Source organism: Anolis sagrei, chromosome 10 (genome assembly GCF_037176765.1).
Source record: "Anolis sagrei isolate rAnoSag1 chromosome 10, rAnoSag1.mat, whole genome shotgun sequence".
In the NCBI taxonomy this organism is placed as follows: Eukaryota; Metazoa; Chordata; class Lepidosauria; order Squamata; family Dactyloidae; genus Anolis; species Anolis sagrei.
In genome coordinates this window covers 36047608-36072359 of record NC_090030.1, presented here as the reverse complement: position 1 = coordinate 36072359, position 24752 = coordinate 36047608, and the positions used below count along the sequence as shown (strand labels likewise).

The window sequence follows — 24752 nt, the reverse complement described above, 5'->3', positions numbered from 1 at the left end:
TCGTCCCAGATGACATTGCTCCAAGGACAAATCGGAGCTTGATGCAATGAAGCTGCAGATGGCGAGTGATCTCAACTCTGTAATAATGAAATGACACAAGGAAGAAAAAAAACGAGGCAGCTCCAGTTTGTAAATACACTCTCACTCAGTCGGAGGAGGAGGAGGAGGCCGCTCCCGGTTTCCCCTCCGGCCACATTGCACTGCACTGGCTTTGCAAAAGCCTTTCTCTTTGGAAAGGGTCCCTTTCGGGAGCGTCTCCAGGCAGAGGCAGCCCTAGGTAATTTTCAACGGTAAGCAAACAGTATTTTGGCGCCCCCCCCCCAACCAATCATTGATATATATTTTCTGTTTGTGGTGGGAGTTCTGTGTGCCATATTTGGTTCAGTTCCATCATTGGTGGAGTTCAGAATGCTCTTTGATTGTAGGTGAACTATACATCCCAGTAACTACACTTGCCGCACTTGCTCCCTTGCCTGGCCCGCTTTGGGTCCGGAGGCGTGCCTGAAGACCCCGGCATGTGCACCAAAAGTCACCTCTTCTCCTGACTTTCTCCTCGGCCATTGGGACCGAGAGAGAGAGAGAGAGAGGTAGAGATGCCTACCTTTCCTGAAGGTAGGCGCAAAAACAAAGGAGGGAGCGGAGGTGGGAGATACCTCCAGCCGGAGGGGCTCTCTCTCTCTCTCTCTCTCTCTCTCTCTTGGTCCCAATGGCTGAAGAGAAAGTCAGGAGAAGAGGCAACTTTTGATGCGCACGCTGGGGTCTTCAGACACGCCTCCGGACCCGAAGTGGGCCAGATGTGGCGGCTCCGCCCCTTGGCCCACCTGCGGATTGGGGAGAGGAGAGGAGGCGGGTGGAGCGCTGGGAGATCGGGAAAGGGAGCCGGTCATGGGGAAGGGATCGAACGCGGAGAACGATGGAGCGCTGGCTCTGCTCACACACTCGGTGGCCGGGTGGAGCAGGAATGAGAGGGGCTAGGCGGGGCTCAAGGGCCCGGCCCCTTTGGGAAGAGGATCGCCCGGCAGCGAGGCAAGAAAGCCGAGGCTCCCCCCGGACTGCGAGGGCTGTTGTGAGCTGAGGGGGGGGGGGGCGCTCCTCAAGTGGCGGTCGAGGGGCATTTACAGAGGCGCCTCTGCACCCCTGGCAAAAGAAGTGTTCTGCGACCACTTACTTCGCGTAATGGACGAGCCGCCCCTGTCTCCAGGTTAGATGGGGACGCCATTGCCTCCTGTCTTTGGAGAATCCGCAAGAGAGCATCAGAGCTTTTCCTGGTTCGTCTTGTCAAGCTAAGGCGCAACTTGACAGAAGCAAATGCTAGATACACCAGATACAGCTCTGTAAAATCATGGACTCTGGAGACGTCGGGTTACAAGGAAAACTCAGTTTACTAAGCACAGAGCAAGAATTCATCCATCTTCAGCGAGCGACACACAGGAACACACCAGGAAAACTGAACATCAAAACAGTTCTTTTGCAGCTGCTTAGCTCTTCTGCTCCAAGTGGTTAACTCCCTAAATTTTCTCAGCAGCAGAGAGCTTATCTTAAGGCAGTGTTTCTCAACCTGGGGGTCGGGACCCCTGAGGGGGTCGCGAGGGGGTGCCAGAGGGGTCGCCAAAGACCACCAGAAAATATAGTATTTTCTGTTGGTCATTAGGATTCTGTGTGGGAAGCTTGACCCAATCCTAATGTTGGTTGAGTTCAGAATGCTCTTTGATTGTAGGTGAACTATAAATCCCAGTAACTACAACTCCCAAATGTCAAGGTCTATTTTCCCCAGACTCTACCAGTGTTCACATTTGGGCATACTGAGTATTCATGCCAAGTTTGGTCCAGATCTATCATTGCATGAATCCACAACACTCCGTGGATATAGGTGAACTACAACTCCCAAAATGCCCACCAAACCCTTCCAGTGTTTTCTGTTGGTCATGGGAGTTCTGTGTGCCAAGTTTGGTTTAAATCCATCGCTGGTGGAGTTCAAAATGCTCTTTGATTATAGGTGAACTATAAATCCCAGCAACTACAACTCCCAAATTACAAAATCAACCCCCCCCCCAACCCCACTAGCATTCACATTTGGGCATACTGGGTATTTGTGTTGCAGGTACAAGGCCAGAGCCTAGTGAATGAAAATGCATCCTGCATATCGGATATTTACATTACGATTTATAATAGTATTAAAATGACAGGTATCAAGTAGCAACGAAAACAATATTATGGTTGGGGGTCACCACAACATAGGGAACGGCATTAAGGGGTCACGGCATTGGCAAGGTTGAGAACCACTGTCTTAAGGTCACTCAATCACAGCCTCAACCTAAACATTTCAGCATAGCATTACACTCTAAGTGGCGTCCATATTGGCAATACAAGAATTACATTTAAACACACACAATTAGATCTCAATAAATCCTGACACGTCTTGCGCCATCAGGAAAAGGATTGAGCTGAGAACCAAACGGTCACAGGTTCGAACCAACAGCACATCTGAATTTAAAACGAAATGAAAATAATGCATACGAGGGTTGAATGAAAAGTAATGCCTCCACAAATGGCAGTACTGGTATGCGGCAGGTACTGGCTTGTTCAGTAGACTCTCCTCTACAGTTCCATTTAGGCGGGAAGCCTTAACATTGAATGGTTGTGTTGTTAAAGTGCGCAGACAGTCGATCAATGTGACTTAAGCAACGTACAGTCATTGAATTCTTGACAGCAGAAGGTGTCACCCCAAAACTGATGAACAGTAATGCTTCCACCTTTGTAATTCCTCAACAGATGGCAGTACTGGTATGCGGCAGGTACTGGCTTGTTCAGTAGACTCCCCTCTACAGTTCCATTTTGGCAGGAAGCCTTAGTATTGAACGGTTGTGTTGTTAAAGTGCAAAATATGGAACTCTGTGCAGACGGTCGGTCAATGTGACTTAAGCAACGAATGCGGCAGGTACTAGCTTGTTCAGTAGACTCTCCTCTACAGTTCCATTTTGCCGGGAAGCCTTAGTATTGAACAGTTGTGTTGTTCAAGTGCCAAGTATGGAACCCTGCACAGATGGTCGGTCAATGTGACTTAAGCAACGGATGCGGCAGGTACTGGCTTGTTCAGTAGCCTCTCCTCTACAGTTCCATTTTGGCTGGAAGCCTTAGCATTGAACGGTTGTGTTGTTAAAGTGCAAAATATGGAACCCTGCGCAGACGGTCGGTCAATGTGACTTAAGCAACGGATGCGGCAGGTACTGGGTTGTTCAGTAGCCTCTCCTCTACAGTTCTATTTTGGCGGGAAGCCTTAACATTGAACAGTTGTGTTGTTAAAGTGCAAAATATGGAACCCTGCACAGATGGTCAGTCAATGCGAATTAAGCAACGAATGCGGCAGGTACTGGGTTGTTCAGTAGACTCTCCTCTACAGTTCCATTTGGGCAGTAAGCCTTAGCATTGAATGGTTGTGTTGTTAAAGTGTGAAGTATGGAACCCTGTGCAGACAGTCGGTCAATGCAACTTAAGCAATGTATGCAGCACGTACTGGCTTGTTCAGTAGACTCTCCTCTATAGTTCCATTTTGGCAGGAAGCCTTAGCATTGAATGGTTGTGTTGTTAAAGTGTGACGTATAGAACCCTGCGCAGACGGTCGGGTTCTTTAAGAGGAAAACCCTTTTTAACCCGTCCTTGGGCAATCTACTTTCTAAACTTTGCTGGGGTGGGCTCTACTCCCGGCTCCAAACTGCTTCTTGGGTCTCGAGTAGACCTACCAGCCCCAGATGCTGTGAGAAACGAAGCTTCTCTACAGGTGGAGCTAATCCACGTCCTGTAGCTAAGCTTTCCAATGCAAGACTGACCTAAAATGGCTCCCTCTCCTCTCAGAGCCCTGGGGAAAGGGGCGGAACCAAAACTTAACAATGATTGATGGGTCATAGGCCCTATAATTGCAAACCAAGGGAAGCCACCTTATTGCAAAATGCATGGAACTTTGGAATACATGCAAACACTCAAAGAAAGAAAAGGAAGTGGGAGCTTTTGGTACAGTCGTACCAGCACAAGGTCCCTTATTGAATGGCACATATTATAGTGGTCAGGCCATGAGAATTTCTTTTTTTGCGGGGGGGGGGGGAGCATATTTCTCCCCCTTTTTCAGAGAGCGAAGGAGCCCTGGATAGAAAGGCCACGCTCCTTTTCCATCCCAGGAGGGAAGAAAGGAGGGCTTGAAAGCGCCCCTCCTCACCCAACGGTCTGCCCTGCCCGTCAGATCGCTTACAGGCTTCCAACAACGCTCTCCCTTGACTGGCAGCCTCCCAGATAAGCCTGACAGTCTCTCTCCCATGGTTCTCTATCAAGTGCATGGGGAAGGGAGGGGAGTCGGGCCCCCCGCCGAGCTTACACGGCTTTATCAAGGCTCCTGTTTAAAGAGAAGTCAGAAAACAAACCAAGAGGAGCTTCAAGAGATTCCCGAACAAAAAGGCTCAATTTCGTCAATTCCCAAACAAAAAGGCCTCTTTGAACTGGGAAGGAAACGACGGAGTCTCTTGCAAACAGGAAAGCAGGCGCAGGGTTGCCCACGAAGAAGATGGGAGATGATATAATCCAGCCCGGGGGTGGGGGTGGGGGTTGGAAATCCCTCTTCTCCTCTCCTGATTGCGCCCGTACCTTGGGAAGCCAGATCTGGCCACGGTGGTCCACGCTCTTGTTACATCCCGGATAGATTACTGCAACGCACTCTACGTGGGGTTGCCTTTGAAGACTGTTCGGAAACTCCAACTAGTCCAGCGGCCAGATTACTCACCGGAGCATCATACAGGGAACATTTATTTATTTATTTATATGATTTGGACTTCTATGCGGCCACTCCCCTGGGGCTCGGAGCGGCTTACAAGAATGGCTAAAATCTAACAAAATTTAAAAGCAATTTAAAACAATTTAAAAATGGCAATATCAAACATTAAAAGCCTGTCGAAACAGGTATGTCTTCCATGCCCTGCAGAAAGCTGGTAAGTCCCGCAAGGCCCGGACTTCAGGTGGCAGAGTATTCCAGAGGTATGGTGCCACTGCTGTGAAGGCTCTGCATCTGGTTGCTGTTAGACGCAAGGTCTTGACACTGGGGACTTCCAATAAATCTTGAAATGGTATTCCAAGGAGGCTCCTCGGGTGCTGGACGAGTGCCTGGCCGCTGTGTCTATCTGGATGAGGAGGAACAAGCTGAAGATCAATCCCGACAAGACAGAGGTCCTCCTGGTCGATCCTAAACCGGATCGGGGTATAGGGTGGCAACCTGTGTTGGACGGGGTTGCACTCCCCCTGAAGCCACAGGTCCGCAGTTTGGGAGTCCTCTTGGATTCTTCGCTCACACTTGAGGCTCAGGCGTCGGCGGTATCCGGGAGGGCCTTTGCACAATTGAGACTCATGCGCCAACTGCGACCGTACCTCGCGAAGGCTGATCTGGCCGGGGTGGTCCATGCTTTGGTCACCTCTAGAATGGATTACTGCAATACGCTCTACGTGGGGCTGCCCTTGAAGACGGCTCGGAAACTTCAATTGGTCCAGCGGGCAGCAGCCAGGATGCTAACCGGGGCTCATTATCAAGAGAGGTCTACCCCTCTGTTTAAGGAGCTCCACTGGCTGCCATTTATTTTCCGAGCCCAATTCAAGGTGCAGGTGCTCACCTACAAAGCCCTGAACGGTTTGGGACCAGCCTACCTGCGTGACCGCATCTCCATCTACAAACCCACACGCTCACTCCGGTCATCTGGGGAGGCCCTGCTCGTGATCCCACCCACGTCGCAAGCGTGCTTGGTGGGGACACGGGACAGGGCCTTTTCTGTGGCGGCCCCCCGACTTTGGAACGCCCTTCCAAAAGATCTTCGACAGGCCCCTACTTTAGCAGCTTTCAGAAAGAACCTAAAAACTTGGCTGTTCCGATGTGCCTTCGCAGATTAGGAATCCCCCATCCCAAGTCCAGAAGCACTTTAGTACAATTAATATTGCTGCACACCGCACTATTTTAATCCTACGTGCCTCCTGCCATTTCAGCACTTTTAACCCTGTACCCCATTGCGCTGGCCGGCCCAGTTTTAAAGTGTCCTGATGTATTGTCACTGTTGTTGTTATTCTGCTTAACTATTTTGATTTGCTTTGTTTATTGTTGTGTTATGTTCTTACTGTATTGTGTTCTGAGGCTTCGGCCTGTGTAAGCCGCATCGAGTCCCTCGGGAGATGCTAGCGGGGTACAAATAAAGTTAATAATAATAATAATAATAATGATAATAATATTCAGCCGTTATGTCCAGTGAGAAGGTATAAATAATCATTGCTGCAGCTACAAAGGAAGGCTCTTGCTTGTAGGAGATGGCATTGTTTCTGGCACGACGTAAGGCAGGGGCGGCTCAACCATTATGCAAAGTAAGCAGTCGCGGTAGAGTTGATTTTGCCCAGGGTGTGCTCTTGAGGCGCTCTTGGGGGAAAATAGACCTTGACATATGCGAGTTGTAGTTACTGGGATGTATAGTTCACCTACAATCAAAGAGCATTCTGAACTCCACCAAGGATGGAACTGAACCAAATATGGCACACAGAACTCCCACGACAAACAGAAAATATATATCAATGATTGGGTTTTTTTTGGGGAGGGGGGCGCCAAAATACTGTTTGCTTACCGTTGAAAATTACCTAGGGCCGCCTCTGACGTAAGGGTCTCTCTTTTGTCGCCGTGCTGAGGATTTGCAGGAAGAGATTGACTCGGTTAAGAGAGTATTTTGCTGAAAGCCAGGTGATGAGTGGAGCTGTTCTTGAATGGGCCAACAAGGCTTGTAGTTTGCATTGCATCTCAACCATGTTGCTCCCCTTTGAACGAGAAGGCAAACGATTTTCCTTGGAATTACGAAAATTGGGGAAACACTCACACACTTAACCTTCATTAAGACAAGGGTTTCATCTCCGCCATGTGCAAAAGCTATTCTTAGCCATTCATTACCCGGCCTGCCTGTTTGCCTTCGTGGAAGAGAATACTGGAGTTCCCACTAGTGGCGGAAATAAGGAACTTGTGTTGTTGTTGTTTGTGCAGAATGCCATGCTTCAGCCTGCGAGTTTTCCCCCCCGTCTCTCCTTTTTGTCCTGATGCCAGTCCTTAGTTGGCCCTTAAGAAATTCCAAGACTCTGAGGTGACAAAGAGGGGAAAAGGCCTGAGGCTTTAATTACCAATACAGACCAAACTTGGCACACAGAGCCCGCAAGACCCACTCTACATGATACTGCAGTTTAGAGGAAGGTGGACCATGGATGATGGGACTTGCAGTACTATCACTCGCTTTTTGAGACCGCGGTGACCTTCATCCAATGACTGATCGAGACCAAACTTGGCACACAGAGCCCCCATGACCCACTCTCCATCCTGGTGCTCTTTGTAGGAGGACATACCAGGGATGATGGGCCTTGAAGTACCTCCACTCACTGCCCCAGACTGCTGCAACCCTCATTAATGACCGATCAAGACCAAACTTGGCACACAGAGCCCCCATGACCCACTCTCCATCCTGGTGCTGTTTGTAGGAGGATATACCAGGGATGATGGGACTTCAAGTACCTCCACTCACTTCCCAAGACTGTTGCAACCCTCATCCAATGACTGATCGAGACCAAACTTGGCACACAGAGCCCCCATGACCCACTCTCCATCCTGGTGCTGTTTGTAGGAGGACATACCAGGGATGATGGGACTTCAAGTACCTCCACTCACTTCCCAAGACTGTTGCAACCCTCATCCAATGACTGATCGAGACCAAACTTAGCACACAGAGCCCCCATGACCCACTCTCCATCCTGGTGCTCTTTGTAGGAGGACATACCAGGGATGATGGGCCTTGAAGTACCTCCACTCACTGCCCCAGACTGCTGCAACCCTCATTAATGACTGATCAAGACCAAACTTGGCACACAGAGCCCCCATGACCCACTCTCCATCCTGGTGCTGTTTGTAGGAGGATATACCAGGGATGATGGGACTTCAAGTACCTCCACTCACTTCCCAAGACTGTTGCAACCCTCATCCAATGACTGATCGAGACCAAACTTGGCACACAGAGCCCCCATGACCCACTCTCCATCCTGGTGCTCTTTGTAGGAGGACATACCAGGGATGATGGGACTTCAAGTACCTCCACTCACTTCCCAAAACTGCTGTTCCACCCTCATCTAATGACCGATCAAGACCAAACTTGGCACACAGAGCCCCCATGACCCACTCTGCATCCTGGTGCTGTTTGGAGGAGGACATACATGGATGATGGGACTTCAAGTACCTCCACTCACTTCCCAAGACTGCTGCAACCCTCATCTAATGACCGATCAAGACCAAACTTGGCACACAGAGCCCCAATGACCCTCTCTCCATCCTGGTGCCATTTGGAGGAGGATGAACCACAGATGATGGGACTTCACTAACTTCCTGAGACCACTGCGAGTCATATAAATAACTGATAAAGACCAACCTTGACACACAATTCCTTTCTCAAAAAACCCGGCCAGCACCAGGTCCCCAAGCTAGTAGTAAAGAAATAAATAAATAGTTTTAAAATATTTATCTGCTCCTACTAGTTGGTGTGTTGCAGGGGCTTGTGAAAATACGAACACAAGCGTGCCTCTTACAACTTTGTAAGCAACCTTTTGGCTTTTCTCGCAGCTGCGCACAGACCGCACACCTTTCCATAATCGACGCCTCTTTATTGCTGTAATTAGAGCCGAGCCGTACACTTAATTTCCCAGACTAATATGGGGAGGGCGGGGGAAATTGGTATTGCTGTCTAAACGAAACAGCGTCCAAAATTGAACCGAGGCGAGTGTTCTTCCAGCTAGAACGCACCTTCGTAATCGGCTTCATTACGGCCGTTGCCCTCAGCAAAACGTCCCGTGGAAAACCTGCTTCCTTCAGTACATCCGCAAACAGCCAGGTTGGGGGCAAGTTGGCATGAGCGCTTTGGATGTGTTTTCAGCGTAGCGTGCGCCAATCCAACCCTCCTTTGAATCTTTCCCCTGCGGGCAACCTATATTTAGTCGACACTGAACTGCAGAGCAACCTCCGGTGTGCAAAGAGGGCGTGAGCCTCGAGAGAGCTCTTTCCTTTTGGTTCAAACGCATCTTGTTCATTGGCTTCGGAAGAGGCAGGAAGTGGCTTGGATCAGGGTTCCGTACTGTGACCTGCACAAAAGGGGCGCCGGGGATGTTTCCAAACCCACATTTTGGGTGAAAGTGGCATCTCTATGACCAAGCAGGGCACCTTGTTGCAACTTAGAGTAAGCTTCACCTTGCTTCCAAACACCACCACACAAGAGCTGTAGTTTATAGTTTATTGAGGAAACAATCCAAGACAAAATAAAGAATAAGCATCACAAAGTTCCAAAGATAAAATGTAGAATATAGTTCCAAAGGTCTTCAGGTAACAACAAGAGGTACAATCCTATAGGCAAAGTTTAAAACAGAGTCCCAGGTACAAGCAAAGACAATTGCCCCAAGAATCACAATGCAAGAAATCCCAAGCATGCTGCTTTCCAGCTAAGGTATTCCATGAAGCTTTCAGGCTAATAAACTACGTTGAACTGACGCTTTCCTTTAGTTTGCAAGAAGCCTAAATACCTTTCTAACATCAAAACATTATGCTCTCACCAACATGAAAGCATTGCAATGACCTTGGCCCGAGCTGGCTTCTCGTCTGCCAGCCAAGCGAGGACCGCCTGACCCGCAAATCAAGACAAGCCTTCCGAGTCAGGTCACTATCAAGGCTTTCTGCACTTTCAGTATCAGCGTGAGAACGAAGCAAAAGCTTTCCCACCTGTTCGCTGTCTCCTTCATTAAAATTCTTTTCTCCTGAGAACTGCTGTGTTGACTCTGTTGCACTGTCTGTGGGAGCCTCAGAAATAGACCTAGAAGCAGGCCCATAGATCTGAGGCACAGAAAAAGACCCAGGAATCTGAATCCCATCATCCTCATCATCAGGGAACATCTCAGCCACAACACACCTCTTTGTGCATGCCAGGGACAAGCAAGTGTCCAGTTGCCGTACCTCGCCTCTGGAGCTGTCTCTGTTTCCTGCGTCAGAATGGAGAGGAGGAGGAGAAGCCGGAAGCTGGTGTGGGAACAATGGTCCCAGGATCAAGGAGCAAAAGTTTGCTCATAATATGAGGTTCAGGGTGAGCCAAGGAGGTACAGCATGAGGTCTAGAGCTGTGTGCTTTTCTGACAGCTTCCGATCTTTGTGTTCTAGCCGTTGTGATATTGCAGAATAGGTGTTAGGGATTCCTCATCTTTGGTGAAGGAAGGGGATCAGGGAAGTGCTCAGGAATTGGAGGGAGAAGAAGAATCAGACGAAGAGGTTTTGAAAGTGCCCACATTTCTAGAGAGAGAGAAAGAGACAGAGCACAGACGGCGTTCAGCTGGGATAGCTGCTAGAAACGCTGAGGTAACTGGGAGTCACCCAAGCACCTCCTGCGTGGGAAATTCAGGGCTATAAATCAGAAGCAGGAGCAGTCAGCTTTCGCTGGTAACAATGACCCTATAACGTTAGTCTTGTTATAGTAACGAAGTTTTCACTAAGTATTCCTTAAAAACACTTTAGAAACAAAGCGCCAGCGCTCCCCAGTTTTGCAATGACTTTGAAGCCATTTTTGAGCAATTACTGTTACGAAACAATAAATTTTTGTTATTATATCATTAGTCTTGTTATAGTGATGAAATTTTCACTAAGTATACTTTAGAAACACTTTAGAAACGAAGCGCCAACGCTCCCCAGTTTTGCAATGACTTTTGAGACATTTTTGAGCAATTACTGTTACGAAACAATAAAATTTTGTTACTATAATGTTGGTCTAGTTATAGTAACAAAGTTTTCACTAAGTATACTTTAGAAACACTTTAGAAATGAATTGCCAGTGCTCCCCAGTTTTGCAAGGATTTTTGAGCCATTTTTGAGCAATTCCTGTTACGAAACAATAAAATTTTGTTATTATAACGTTAGTCTTGTTATAGTGATGAAATTTTCACTAAGTATACTTTAGAAACACTTTAGAAACAAAGCGCCAGCGCTCCCCAGTTTTGCAATGACTTTGGAGCCATTTTTGAGCAATTTCTGTTACGAAACAATAAAATTTTGTTACTATAATGTTGGTCTAGTTATAGTAACAAAGTTTTCACTAAGTATACTTTAGAAACACTTTAGAAATGAATTGCCAGTGCTCCCCAGTTTTGCAATGACTTTTGAGCCATTTTTGAGCAATTCCTGTTACGAAACAATAAAATTTTGTTATTATAACGTTAGTCTTGTTATAGTGACGAAATTTTCACTAAGTATACTTTAGAAACACTTTAGAAACGAAGTGCCAGCGCTCCCCAGTTTTGCAATGACTTTGGAGCCATTTTTGAGCAATTACTGTTACGAAACAATAAATTTGTGTTATTATATCATTAGTCTTGTTATAGTGATGAAATTTTCACTAAGTATACTTTAGAAACACTTTAGAAACGAAGCGCCAGCGCTCCCCAGTTTTGCAATAACTTTGGAGCCATTTTTGAGCAATTACTGTTACGAAACAATAAAATTTTGTTATCATAACATTAAGTCTTGTTATAGTGATGAAGTTTTCACTAAGTATACTTTAGAAACACTTTAGAAATGAAGCGCCAGCGCTCCTCAATTTTGCAATGACTTTTGAGCTATTTTTAGAAATGGATTGCACATCCCTAGTGCTTCTAGATCTTGATTGAAGGACCCAATGGCTGGAGAAAGAAGCCAAGCTTTCCCCGTAGGAACTTTATTCTAAGCTAGGATAGTAAACCTATCATAGAGACAAGCGCAACCTCCTTCTGAACATGATGCCACATGCCTCCCCGCACCTCGCGCTCTCTCTCGCCCGCAGCCCCGTCCACTTTGCTCTCCATCCACACAGGCCAAAGTTTCCTTGCTGGCTTCCTGTTTTTTTCACGGCCGCATGATCCTAATTGTCCGATGTCAACAGGCAGCTCCCCTTTTCTGGGTTGCTTATCTCCCGGTAACACCGATGCTCAAACAAAGGACGCAGCCTTGCGTTTGGCAAACAAAGGAAGTGTGGCCCAGTTTCGACCGAGCAAGCTATGCAATGTACACACAGCTTCCCTGCCAATCATAACAGAATGGCATCAATAATGTAAAGTGGCACTGGAGGCCGAAATACGTGGTGAGGCCGGTGGTGGCAAAGGAGGCGGCCTCAACACAACAACAACAGACAATAACAATACAATGCAAGCAAATTAAAAACATAAGCAATAACAAAAACAAAACATTACACTATTATGCAATAAAACCAGGGCCGGACCAATGAAGGGTACAGGTTAAAAAGTGCTGGGTGTGAGAGGTGGTGTGTTGGGTTTCTGGGCAAGTGCCATGTGCAGAGAGTCATAAACTCTAGTAAAGTGCTTCTGGGGCATAGTGCTGGGGTTTCCTATTCTGGAAAGGCACATCAGAAAAGCCAGGTCTTCAAGTTCTTCCTAAGACTGCCAATGTGGGTGCTAGTGTAATGTCTTTGGGGAAGGAGTTCCAAAGTCAGGGGGCCACCACAGAGAAGGCCCTGTCCCTCGTCCCCACCAAATGAGCCTGCGACGCAGGTGGGATCGCGAGCAGGGCCTCTCCATATGAATGGAGGGAGAGCGTGGGTTCATATATGGAGATGCGGGGAGGGTATTCCAAAGTCGGGGGACAACCACAGAGAAGGCCCTGTCCCTCGTCCCCACCAAACGAGCCTGCGATGCAGTTGGAATCGTGAGCAGGGCCTCTCCGGATGAACGGAGGGAGCGCGTGGGTTCATATATGGAGATGCGGTCACGCAGGTAGGCAGGTCCCAAACCGTTTAGGGCTTTGTAGGTGAGCACCTGCACCTTGAATTGAGCACGGTAGATAAACGGCAGCCAGTGGAGCTCCTTGAACAAGAGGGTTGACCTATCTCTGTAAGGAGCGCCAGTTAACATCCTGTCCGCCACCCGTTGAACCAGTTGGAATTTCCGAGCCGTTTTCAAGGGCAGCCCCACGTAGAGCGCATTACAGTAATCCAATCTAGAGGTGACCAAGGCATGGACCACCCTGGCCAGATCAGCCTTCGCGAGGTACGGTCGCAGCTGGTGCACAAGTCTTAATTGCGCAAAAGCCCTCCCGGACACAGCCGACGCCTGAGCCTCAAGCATAAGGATGAATCCAAGAGGACTCCCCAACTGTGGACCTGTGGCTTCAGGGGGAGTGCAACCCCGTCCAGCACAGGTTGCCACCCTATACCCCGGTCAAGTTTGTGATCGACCAGGAGGACCTCTGTCTTGTCGGGATTGATCTTCAGCTTGTTCGTCCTCATCTAGACAGCCACAGCGGCCAGGCACTCATCCAGCACTCGAGGGGCTTCCTTGGAGTTCGGTGGGAAAGAGTAGTAGAGTTAGGTTCTTGTGGGTTTTTTCGGGCTATAGGGCCATGTTCTAGAGGCATTTTTTTCCTAACGTGCCTCTAGAACATGGCCCTATAGCCTGAAAAAACCCACAAGATCCTAGTGATTCCAGCCATGAAAGCCTTCGACAATACAGTAGTAGAATATACTCCACGAATATACTCCATATGCACGAATATACTCCATATGCCCGAATATAAGCACAGATGGGGTTTGGGAAAAGAGGTGACCAAGGCATGGACCACCCCGGCCAGATCAGCCTTTGCGAGGTACGATCGCAGTTGGCGCACGAGTCTCAGTTGTGCAAAAGCCCTCCCGTACACAGCCGACGCCTGAGCCTCAAGCATAAGGATGAATCCAAGAGGACTCCCAAGCTGCGGACCTGTGGCTTCAGGGGGAGTGCAACCCTGTCCAACACAGGTTGCCACCCTATACCCCGATCCGGTTTACGATCGACCAGGAGGACCTCTGTCTTGTCGGGATTGATCTTCAGCTTGTTCCTCCTCATCCAGACGGCCACAGTGGCCAGGCACTCGTCCAGCACCCGAGGGGCTTCCTTGGAGTTAGGTGGAAATGAGTAATAGAGTTGCATGTCATCTGCGTAGAGATGGCACCCAACTCCAAAACTCCGGATGACCTCTCCCAGCAGTTTCATGTAGATGTTAAAGAGCATGGGAGACAAGATAGAGCCTTGCGGTCCTCCCGCGTTGGCTTCCTCCGTAGGTCTCCTTGGACTTGCAAGATCCAGATGCGCAAACGAAGCATTATTCCATGTTTCTTCTGATGTTTCTGGGAACCCTGGTTGTTACATTGAGGCTGGGGTCTTCTTGGCGGTCTTGGTGTCCCGGGAAATGCCTCGCCATCCAGGCAGAAGAGCAGTTTCGAGATGTTTCTTATTCAGGGGTTGACCTTTATTAATGCCAAAGAGGGCAGCGAGGGCCATTTAGCTCCCCTTGATGGTTCCGTCGAACAATATGACCCAGAGGGATTTCCTCCTGCTTTCTCAGCAAGGGATTTATAGCATAGCACCAAGGAACCCTGGCTCTGGTGACACAGGTGAAGACAGAAGTTAATAACCTCCCCAGACACAAATGCTGTCAGGATTAATTGAGTTATGTATGTGTTTTAAATGTGCTTCTATGTATTGCAAAGATGGGTGCCAATGTAAATGGAAAATACTGTGCAGAAACGTTTAGAGTTGAGGCTGCGATTATGTAAACTTGAGACAGCTTTTCACGATTCTGATTGGTCTTGGTTTCAGAGATCTATACGCTTCTTACCAGTAGAAGGCATCCTGGTGATAGTCTTAGCCACTGTGGTCTATGCTCTTGTTACATCCCGCCATTGGGGTGACTGCATGGAGCGCCGTTACCTTACCTATTGATATGCTCACAGTGGCATGTTTTCAAACTGCTAGGTTGGCAGAAGCTGGGGCTGACAGCAAGAGCTCACACTGCTCCCCAGATTCAAACCTGAGACCTTTTGGTCAGCAAGTTCAGCAGCTCAGCGCTTTAACCCACCACTGACCGTTATCTCAGTAAAATCTACGTAAGCCTGATGTTTGTTTCTTTTTGTTTTCCAGGACCAAGCGCCTGGGATTGTTACGAGGCTTCAGGAGCCCGCAGCCGTTCCAAATGCCGGGGCAGCGCCGGCACCGTCCACGACCATGGTGAACGGCTATACCATGAGGAACCATTTGCTGAAGCAGCAGATCATGAGGCGGCAGCAGCAGCAGCAGTTGCAGGTTGGTCCCATGGCCTCTCTGGGAAAGTGGGCAGCAGCTGAGCTTGTAGGGATGCTCTTTGCAAGGAGGCACTTCATGCGAGGCTGGGACTGCTCAGAGCTCAGACTCCACTTTAGAATGCAGAGACACTATTAGACTTTAGACTGTTAAGAGCACATGGTTAGATCTGGGACTGTTCAGAGCTCAGACTCCATTTTAGAATACAGAGACACTATTAGACTTTGGACTGGTAAGAGCACATGATTAGATCTGGGACTGCTCAGAGCTCAGACTCCATTTTAGGATACAGAGACACTATTAGACTTTGAACTGTTAAGATCACATGATTAGATCTGGGACTGCTCAGAGCTCAGACTCCATTTTAGAATACAGAGACACTATTAGACTTTGAACTGCAAGAGCACATGATTAGATCTGGGACTGCTCAGAGCTCAGACTCCATTTTAGAATGCAGAGGCACTATTAGACTTTGGACCGCTAAAAGCACATGATTAGATCTGTGACATCTCAGAGTTCAGACTCCATTTTAGAATGCAGAGACACTATTAGACTTTAGACTGTTAAGAGCACATGGTTAGATCTGGGACTGCTCAGAGCTCAGACTCCATTTTAGGATACAGAGACACTATTAGACTTTGAACTGTTAAGATCACACGATTAGATCTGGGACTGCTCAGAGCTCAGACTCCATTTTGGAATGCAGAGACAGTATTAGACTTTGGACTGCTATGAACACATGGTTAGATCTGGGACTGCTCAGAGCTCAGACTCTATTTTGGACTACAGAGACACTATTAGATATTGGACTGCTAAAAGCACATTATTAGATCTGGGACAGCTCAGAGCTCAGACTCCATTTTAGAATACAGAGACACTATTAGACTTTGGACTGCTATGAACACATGATTAGATGTGGAACTGCTCAGAGCTCAGACTCCATTTTAGAATACAGAGACACTATTAGATATTGGACTGTTAAGAGCACATGATTAGATCCGGGACTGCTCAGAGCTCAGACTCTGTTTTAGAATGTAGAGGCACTATTAGACTTTGGACTGCTAAAAGCACATGATTAGATCTGTGACAGCTCAGAGTTCAGACTCCATTTTAGAATACAGAGACACTATTAGACTTTAGGCTGTTAAGAGCACATGAATAGATCTGGGACTGCTCAGAGCTCAGACTCCATTTTAGAATACAGAGACACTATTAGACCTTGGACTGTTAAGAGCAAACGCATGTTGCTGTAGATTGCAAGAAAGATGCCCTGTGTTACCTGCACAAAGGAACTACTTAAAACCTATCTGTAACTGGATTGACAAGTTATGTCCCTGTGTGCTGAATACATGAAGGTTGTGAGTAAACCAGACACGTTACTTTAACAAAATCTACTTTACTTTTGTCTCTTGAGAGCATAATATAGAAACAAGATATTTTATGAGAGAGTGGATGTTTTGGGGCACTGAAAAGAACACTTCTATATTTTGTGCTTTGCCATAATCTCTGCTCCTCACAGATCAGAGACAACCGGGTTATCAGTCTAACAACTGAGAACCAAATTACCTTGCATAAGTACATGTGGATATATACCACTGAAGATAAGATTTTATTCGAACGAGATTTTTGGCTCTGGCAAAGAAGCCAGAATGGATGTCCAAAGAACTTCTAACTGTGCTAAGACACAAAAGAGACATGCACAAGAAGTGGAAAAAGGGAGAAATCACCAAAGAAGAATTCAAACAAATAGCCAACACCTGTAGGGAAAAGGTCCGCAAGGCTAAAGCACAAAACGAGCTCAGGCTTGCCAGGGACATTAAAAACAATATAAAAGGGCTTCTTTTCTTATGTCAGTAGAAAAAGGAAAAACAAGGAGGCAATAGGGCCTATTCGAGGAGAAGATGGGGCAATGCTGACAGGGGATGATAGGGAAAAGGCAGAACTACTTAATGCCTTCTTTGCCTCGGTCTTCTCACAAAAAGAAAGTCATCTTCAACCTCAGCAAGATGGAGTGGATGAGGGATTAGAGGACATCCAACCCCAAATTGGGAAGCAAGTCGTACAGGAATACCTGGCCGCTCTCAATGAGACCAAGTCCCCTTTCAGGGCCAAATCAACTACACCCAAGAGTATGGAAGGAAGTAGCAGAAGTCATCTCGGAACCATTGGCAATAATCTTTGAGAGTTCTGGGAGAATGTGAGAAGTTCCAGCAGACTGGAGGAGGGTCAATGTGGTCCCAATCTTCAAGAAGGGAAGAAAGGATGACCCAAACAACTACCGTCCGGTCAGCCTCACGTCGATACCAGGCAAGATTCTGGAAAAGATTCCACAAGCTGGAATGTGTCCAGAGGAGGGCGACTAAAATGATCAAGGGTCTGGAGAACAAGCCCTATGAGGAGCAGCTTAAGGAGCTGGGCATATTTATCCTTCAGAAGAGAAGGCTGAGAGGAGACATGATGAGGGCCATGTATAAATATGTGAGAGGAAGCCACAGGGAGGAGGAGGGAGCAAGCTTCCTTTCTGCTTCCCTGGAGACTAGGACGCAAGGGAACAATGGCTTCAAACTACAAGAGAGGAGATTCCATCTGAACGTGAGGAAGAACTTCCTGACTGTGAGAGCCGTTCAGCAGTGGAACTCTCTGCCCTGGAGTGTGGTGGAGGCTCCTTCTTTGGAGGTTTTTAAACAGAGGCTGGATGGCCATCTGTCAGGGGTGATTTGAATGCAATATTCCTGCTTCTTGGGGTTGGACTGGATGGCCCATGAGGTCTCTTCCAACTCTTTGATTCTATGATTCTATGATTCTATGAGGCTGGATGGCCATCTGTCGAGGGTGATTTGAATGCAATATTCCTGCTTCTTGGCAGAATGGGGTTGGACTGGATGATGGCCCAGGAGGTCTCTTCCAACTCTAGGATTCTAGGATTCTCTGGGAAATCATACTTTAACAAAAGGTTCTGATTTTCCAATGGTTGTGAATGCCATTTCCTCCAAAAGGTGATGGTGCAGCATATGCTCAGCCCTCCCACCTCATGAGCTCATTGGAGTTAGCAGTGGGGCTTGTTGTCTGGTGTGACCATTATTTCTCTTTTTTTTCCCTAGGAAAAGCAAAGGCAGGGCATGATGGGAGTGGCCTCGGAGCAGAGGGGACCTTTCGCGCGCCAGCAGATCAATCAATTTCCCGGTAAGGAGTGAGAGAGCGCCAGCTCACACGCTTGTGCTTCTGCATGCTTCATTTGTGGATTCCAAGGAAAACATTCACGAGAAATTATGTCGTAGTCTGTCATGCCCTTCCTTGCTGAGCTTTGTAAGCAGGGCTCCTAATCATCATCATCATCATCATTATCATCATCATCATCATCATCTATATCAGTGGTTCTCAACCTTGCGAATGCCGTGACCCCTTAATGCAGTTCCCTATGTTGTGGTGACCCCCAACCATAATATTGTTTTCGTTGCAACTTGATACCTGTCATTTTAGTACGGTTATAAATCATAATGTAAATACCCGATATGCAGGATGTATTTTCATTCACTGGACTAAATTGAGCACAAATACCCAATATGCCCAAATGTGAATGCTAGTGGGGTTGGGGGGAGGATTGATTTTTTTCATTTGGGAGTTGTTGTGGCTGGGATTTATAGTTCACCTATAATAAAACAGCATTCTGAACTCCACCAATGATGGAGTTGAACCAAACTTGGCACACAGAACTCCCATGACCAACAGAAAACACTGGAAGGGTTTTGTGAGCATTGACCTTGAGTTTGGGAGTTGTAGTTCACCTATACCCAGAGGAGTGCTGTGGATTCATGCAATGATGGATCTGGACCAAACTTGGCACGAATACTCAGTATGCCCAAATGTGAACACTGGTGGAGTCTGGGGAAAATAGATCTTGACATTTGGGAGTTGTAGTTGTTGGGATTTATAGTTCGCCTAACATCAAAGAGCATTCTGAACTCAACGAACAATAGAATTGGGTCAAACTTCCCACACAGAATCCCAATGACAAACAGAAAATACTATGTGTTAAAGGCGACCCCTTTAACACCCCCTCACGACCCCATCGGGGTCCCGATCCCCAGGTTGAGAAACACTGGTCTATATAAATAAAAATGTAATGTTCGTTTGTGGGATGAACATAACTCAAAAACCACTGGACGAATTGACACCAGATTTGGACACAAGACACCTCTCAGGCCAGCGAGTGACCATCACTCATAAAAACACTGAAAACACAGCAGAAAAGACTTAAAAAGCCAAAAAACAACAAAAAACACATTACAACGCATGCGCAAAACCACATATATACACAAAGACACATACACAAATATATACACACACATATATACATATATAAACACACAAAACACATATACACATTAAAAGGAAACCAGGTCCATTAGTGCACAGGAACCCATGAAGCAAGGAATTGAAAACAGCAGGAACTCTCAAGCAAAGACTTGATACATGAAACATAGAGCACTTAAAAACAAAACCAGCATGAATTAAGTTGTTGACTCGACTGAGACACTAGTCTCCCATAAATCATTATAAACCCCGTTCTAAAGGCCGAGATTGACAAGAAACAGTTTCCCACTATTAGATTTCGGACTGTTAAGAGCATATGATTAGATCTGGGACTGCTCAGAGCTCAGACTCCATTTTAGAATACAGAGACACTATTAGACTTTGGACTGTTAAGAGCACATGATTAGATCTGGGACTGCTACTAAATAGCTACTTGTTGTCTTTCTTTTGTTGTAAACAAGCAGAACACCGGAGATTCTGAAAGTTCTGCCTCTGTTTACTAAAACTTTGCTTTCTGTCCAAGGTTTCACTCTCCTCTCCCTCTGCACCTGGCAAAGCAATCTCAGCATCATTTTCAGGCTGTTAGAATCCTAGAATCAAAGAGTTGGACGAGACCTCCTGGGCCATCATCCAGTCCAACCCCATTCTGCCAAGAAGCAGGAATATTGCATTCAAAGCACCCCTGACAGATGGCCATCCAGCCTCTGTTTCAAAGCTTCCAAAGAAGGAGCCTCCACCACACTCCAGGGCAGAGAGTTCCACTGTTGAACGGCACTCACAATCAGGAAGTTCTTAAAATCCTAGAATCCAAGAGTTGGAAGAGACCTCCTGGGACCTCATCCAGTCCAACCCCATTCTGCCAAGAAGCAGGAATATTGCATTCAAATCACCCCTGACAGATGGCCATCCAGCCTCTGTTTAAAATCTTCCAAAGGAGGAGCCTCCACCACACTCCGGGGCAGAGAGTTCCACTGCTGAACGGCTCTCACAGTCAGGAAGTTCTTCCTCATGTTCAGGTGGAATCTCCTCTCTTGTAGTTTGACGCCATTGTTCCATTGCATCCTAGTCTCCAGGGAAGCAGAAAGGAAGCTCGCTCCCTCCTCCTCCCTGTGGCTTCCTCTCACATATTTACACATGGCTATCATATCTCCTCTCAGCCTTCTCTTCTTCAGGCTAAACATGCCCAGTTCCTTAAGCCGCTCCTCATAGGGCTTGTTCTCCAGGGAAGCAGAAAACAAGCTTGCTCCCTCCTCCTCCCTGTGGCTTCCTCTCACATATTTATCCCTGGCTATCATATCTCCTCTCATCCTTCTCTTCTTCAGGCTAAACATGCCCAGCTCCTTAAGCCGCTCCTCATAGGGCTTGTTCTCCAGACCCTTGTTGCTCTGAGAAAAGCAGTGAAAGGTCTTTCCCAGGAATGTGACCTTGCTCAGGCCTCTCTTAACTCCAGCCCGGGCAGACCCACATCCCCAGGCACATGATCAGGAACATCATCCCCATTCCCAGTATGCATATCAACATGAACATCATTCCCAACATGAAAATAATCATGAGTATCATTTTTTTTCCATGTAATTTTGATGATGTTGCTTGTTGTTTCTGTTTTGGTTTTATTTTCGCTGTAATATGTTGGCCCCGTGTAAGCCGCTCCGAGTCTCCATTGGGGAGATGGTGGTGGGATATAAATAAAGATGATGATGATGATGATTATTACTACTACTAGCCGTCCCCTGCCACATCTTGCTGTGGCCCACTCTGGTGGTCATGGGGACTCTGTGTGGGAGGTTTGGCCCAATTCTGTCTTTGGTGGGGTTCAGAACGCTCTGTGATTGTAGGTAAACTATAAATCCCAGCAACTCCTAAATGTCAAGATTCTATTTTCCCCAAACTCCACCAGTGTTCATATTTGAGCATATTGAGTATTCTTGTAGAATTTGGGCCAGATCCATCATTGTTTGAGTCCACAGTGCTCTCTGGATGTAGGTGAACTACAACTCCCAAACTCAAGGTCAATGCCAACCAAACCTTTCTGGTGTTTTCTGTTGGTCATAGGAGTCCTCTGTGCTAAGTTCGGCCCAATTCCATCATTGGTGGAGTTCAGAATGCTCTTTGAGTGTACGTGTACTATAAATCCCAGCAACTACAACTCCCAAATGACAAAATCAATTTTTTTGAGTGAAGGACATACATTAGGTTGTTAGGTGTCTTGTGTCCAAATTTGATGTCAATTCGTCCAGTGGTTTTTGAGTTCTGTGAATACCACAAACGAACATTACATTTTTATTTATATAGATGATGATGATGATGATGATTATTATTATTATTATTATCATCATCATCATTCCCATCATGAGCATCCGATACAATCACAGGCTGAACAGGTCACCCTAGCAGTTCAAAAACATGCAAATATGAGATCAATCTGCACCGCTTCTGCGGAAAGGTGACGACACTCCATGCAGCCATGCCAGTGTCCACATGACCATGGAGGCGTCTACGGACAATGCCAACTTAGAAATGGAGATGAGCACCACCCACCAGAGTTGGACACGGCTAGACTTAATGTCAGGGAAACCTTTATACCTTTACTACCATCTCCATATTATTTTACTAGCCGTTCCCTGCCACACGTTGCTGTGGCTCACATAGAAGTTCTGTGTGGGAGGTTTGGCCCAATTCTATCGTTGGTGGGGTTCAAAATGCTCTTTGATTGTAGATGAACTATAAATCCCAGTAAATCCAACTCCCAAATGTCAAAGTCTATTTCCCCCAAACTCCATCTGTGCTCATATTTGGGCATATGGAGTATTCGTGCCAAGTTTGGTCGAGATCCATCATGGTTTGAGTCCACAGTGCTCTCTGCATGTAGGTGAACTACATCTCCCAAACTCAGGGTCAATGACCACCAAACCCTTCCAGTATTTTCTGTTGGTCATGGGAGTTCTGTGTGTCAAGTTTGATTCAATCCCATCATTGCTGGAGTTCAGAATACTCTGATTGTATAAATCCCAGTAACTACAACTCCTAAATATCAAGGTGAACTACATCTCCCAAACTCAAGGCCAATGCCCACCAAACCCTTCCTGTATTTTCTGTTGGTCATGGGAGTTCTGTGAGCCAAGTTTGATTCAATCCCATCATTGCTGGAGTTCAGAATACTCTGATTGTATAAATCCCAGTAACTACAACTCCTAAATATCAAGGTGAACTACATCTCCCAAACTCAAGGTCAATGCCCACCAAACCCTTCCAGTATTTTCTGTTGGTCATGGGAGTTCTGTGTGTCAAGTTTGATTCAATCCCATCATTGCTGGAGTTCAGAATACTCTGATTGTATAAATCCCAGTAACTACAACTCCTAAATATCAAGGTGAACTACATCTCCCAAACTCAAGGTCAATGCCCACCAAACCCTTCTAGTGTTATATGTTGGGCATGGGTATTCTGTGTGCCACGTTTGGTTGAATTCCCAGCAACTACAACTCCCAAATGACAAAATAAAAAAAAATGAGTGAAGAACATACATTGGGTTGTTAGGTGTCTTGTGTCCAAATTTGGTGTCATTTGGCCCACTGGTTTTTGAGTTCTGTTAATATCACAAACAAACATGACATTTTTATTTATATAGATAATCATTTTCTATCATTATTACAGACTCTTTTTCTAAAGTACGCGCATTCCATATATATATATATATATTTCTTTCCATTTTGCAATATGCTAACCGAGTCCTCTCTCTCCGCAGCGGTGTCCCAGCCAATGCCGACCGACTGCAGCCCTTCCTTGCAGGCGCCTTCGCCTGGCCACCGCATGCTGCCGCCTGCGCAGGGCATCCTGCAGAACGCCTTGGGGCCCGGCATCTCCTCGCCCGCCGTGAACCAGAGCGGAGGCCCGATGGTGATGATGCCACACAACCCCGGGAAGCCGCCGGCGATGTTCCCCTCCAGTTCCGATTTTGGTCTCCCGCTCCGGCCGAGCCAAAACTCCCTTGGCATCAATTCCGGGTGCCAAACGGTCCACAGCCACCCGGCAGCCCGGCCGGGGATGCCGTTGTCCGGCTTTGCTGCCGACCCCTTGGCGAGCCACCCTTCCGCCCAGCAGCACTTGCGGCAGCCGGCGGTGCCGAGGATCCCGAACGTCTACTCCAGCTCCTCCGCTCAGATGTGGACCACCCCGACGGGGGTCCCTCGGATGCCGAACCAGAACCAGATGGAGGGCAACATGCAGCAGTTCTCCGGCAACCCTCTCTTCGCAAAGCAGAACCTCGCAAGGCCCGGCATCCCCGGCCAACCGTTTCCCCACCCGCCGCCAAATCAGATTGCTCCGGGCGTCCAAGCCAGGCAGATACAGAAGGTCAACTTGGGGCAGCCCGGCCAAAACTTGGGCCCTCTGAACAACCAGAACCTCCGGCACAGTTTAACCCGAGGGCCTTTGCCGGCTGCCATGAACGCCATGAAGCCTATGCCGCAGGGCGTGGTGCCCGGCTTCAGCCCGCTCAACCCCGCTCCGCCGGTGGGCTTGCCCAATTATCCCGGCTCGGCCGGACAGTCGTCGGGAGCGTTCGGCAGGATGAGCAGCGCCGCCACCGCCGAGCTGCCTCCGCAATATGACTTCGTCGCCCAGCAAAACCATTCGGTTCTGCCCGGAAACTGCAGCGAAGCCGACTTTATTGACTCGCTCATGAAGAACAGCGGCAGCGGCAGCACCGACGAAGACTGGCTGAACAATTTGACAATGATTGATGACATTTTGGGGCAGCACATCCAAAGCTCTGGGCATGTGTAACTCCGGAGGGAAGCGGGCGGATATGTAAATAGGTGGTCCACAACACGGAAGAATATCACATACACACACACAAAAAACACAACACAAAACCCTCCTCTTCTTTCAGTGTCAAACGAACGAACGTGCCCAACGAATTCTCCTCCCTGTTTTTCAAATGGCTGTGTATATATATTTGAATATTTTGTAAATTATGTTTTCCTAAACATTAAATATGGAAGTATTGAGACTTCTCTGCTGGACTCTTTGTAAATAACTTGTAGACTACTCCCAACTCTTTGTTTTCTCATAGGAACCGGTTTATTACACTCTGTTCTAAATATGCAAATATTATTGCTAGTTTCAGTAATACTGTGTATTACAGCATCCGATATTTTTATGTTTTTGACATAACATATGAATTCGGGGTGTCCCGGAAAACGGAGTCAACAGGAAGCAAGGCTCGCGATCCTCCCTACCTCCTCCCACGAGAACGTTAGCATTATGGTT

The 24752-nt window shown here is 47.3% G+C and overlaps 1 protein-coding gene across 1 annotated transcript in view; it reads left to right on the top strand.

Annotated features, from left to right (window-relative positions):
* The window catches only part of MAMLD1 (mastermind like domain containing 1), a 184222-nt gene extending 159732 nt beyond the window's left edge, over positions 1 to 24490 (top strand). The window contains exons 3-5 of the mRNA XM_060756494.2: positions 15009 to 15170; positions 18269 to 18350; positions 23227 to 24490. Of these exons, the coding sequence (XP_060612477.2) occupies positions 15009 to 15170; positions 18269 to 18350; positions 23227 to 24266 (1284 nt within the window). The 3' untranslated portion in view covers positions 24267 to 24490. The remainder of the gene's footprint in view (positions 1 to 15008; positions 15171 to 18268; positions 18351 to 23226) is intronic.
* The last annotated feature ends 262 nt before the right edge of the window (positions 24491 to 24752 follow it).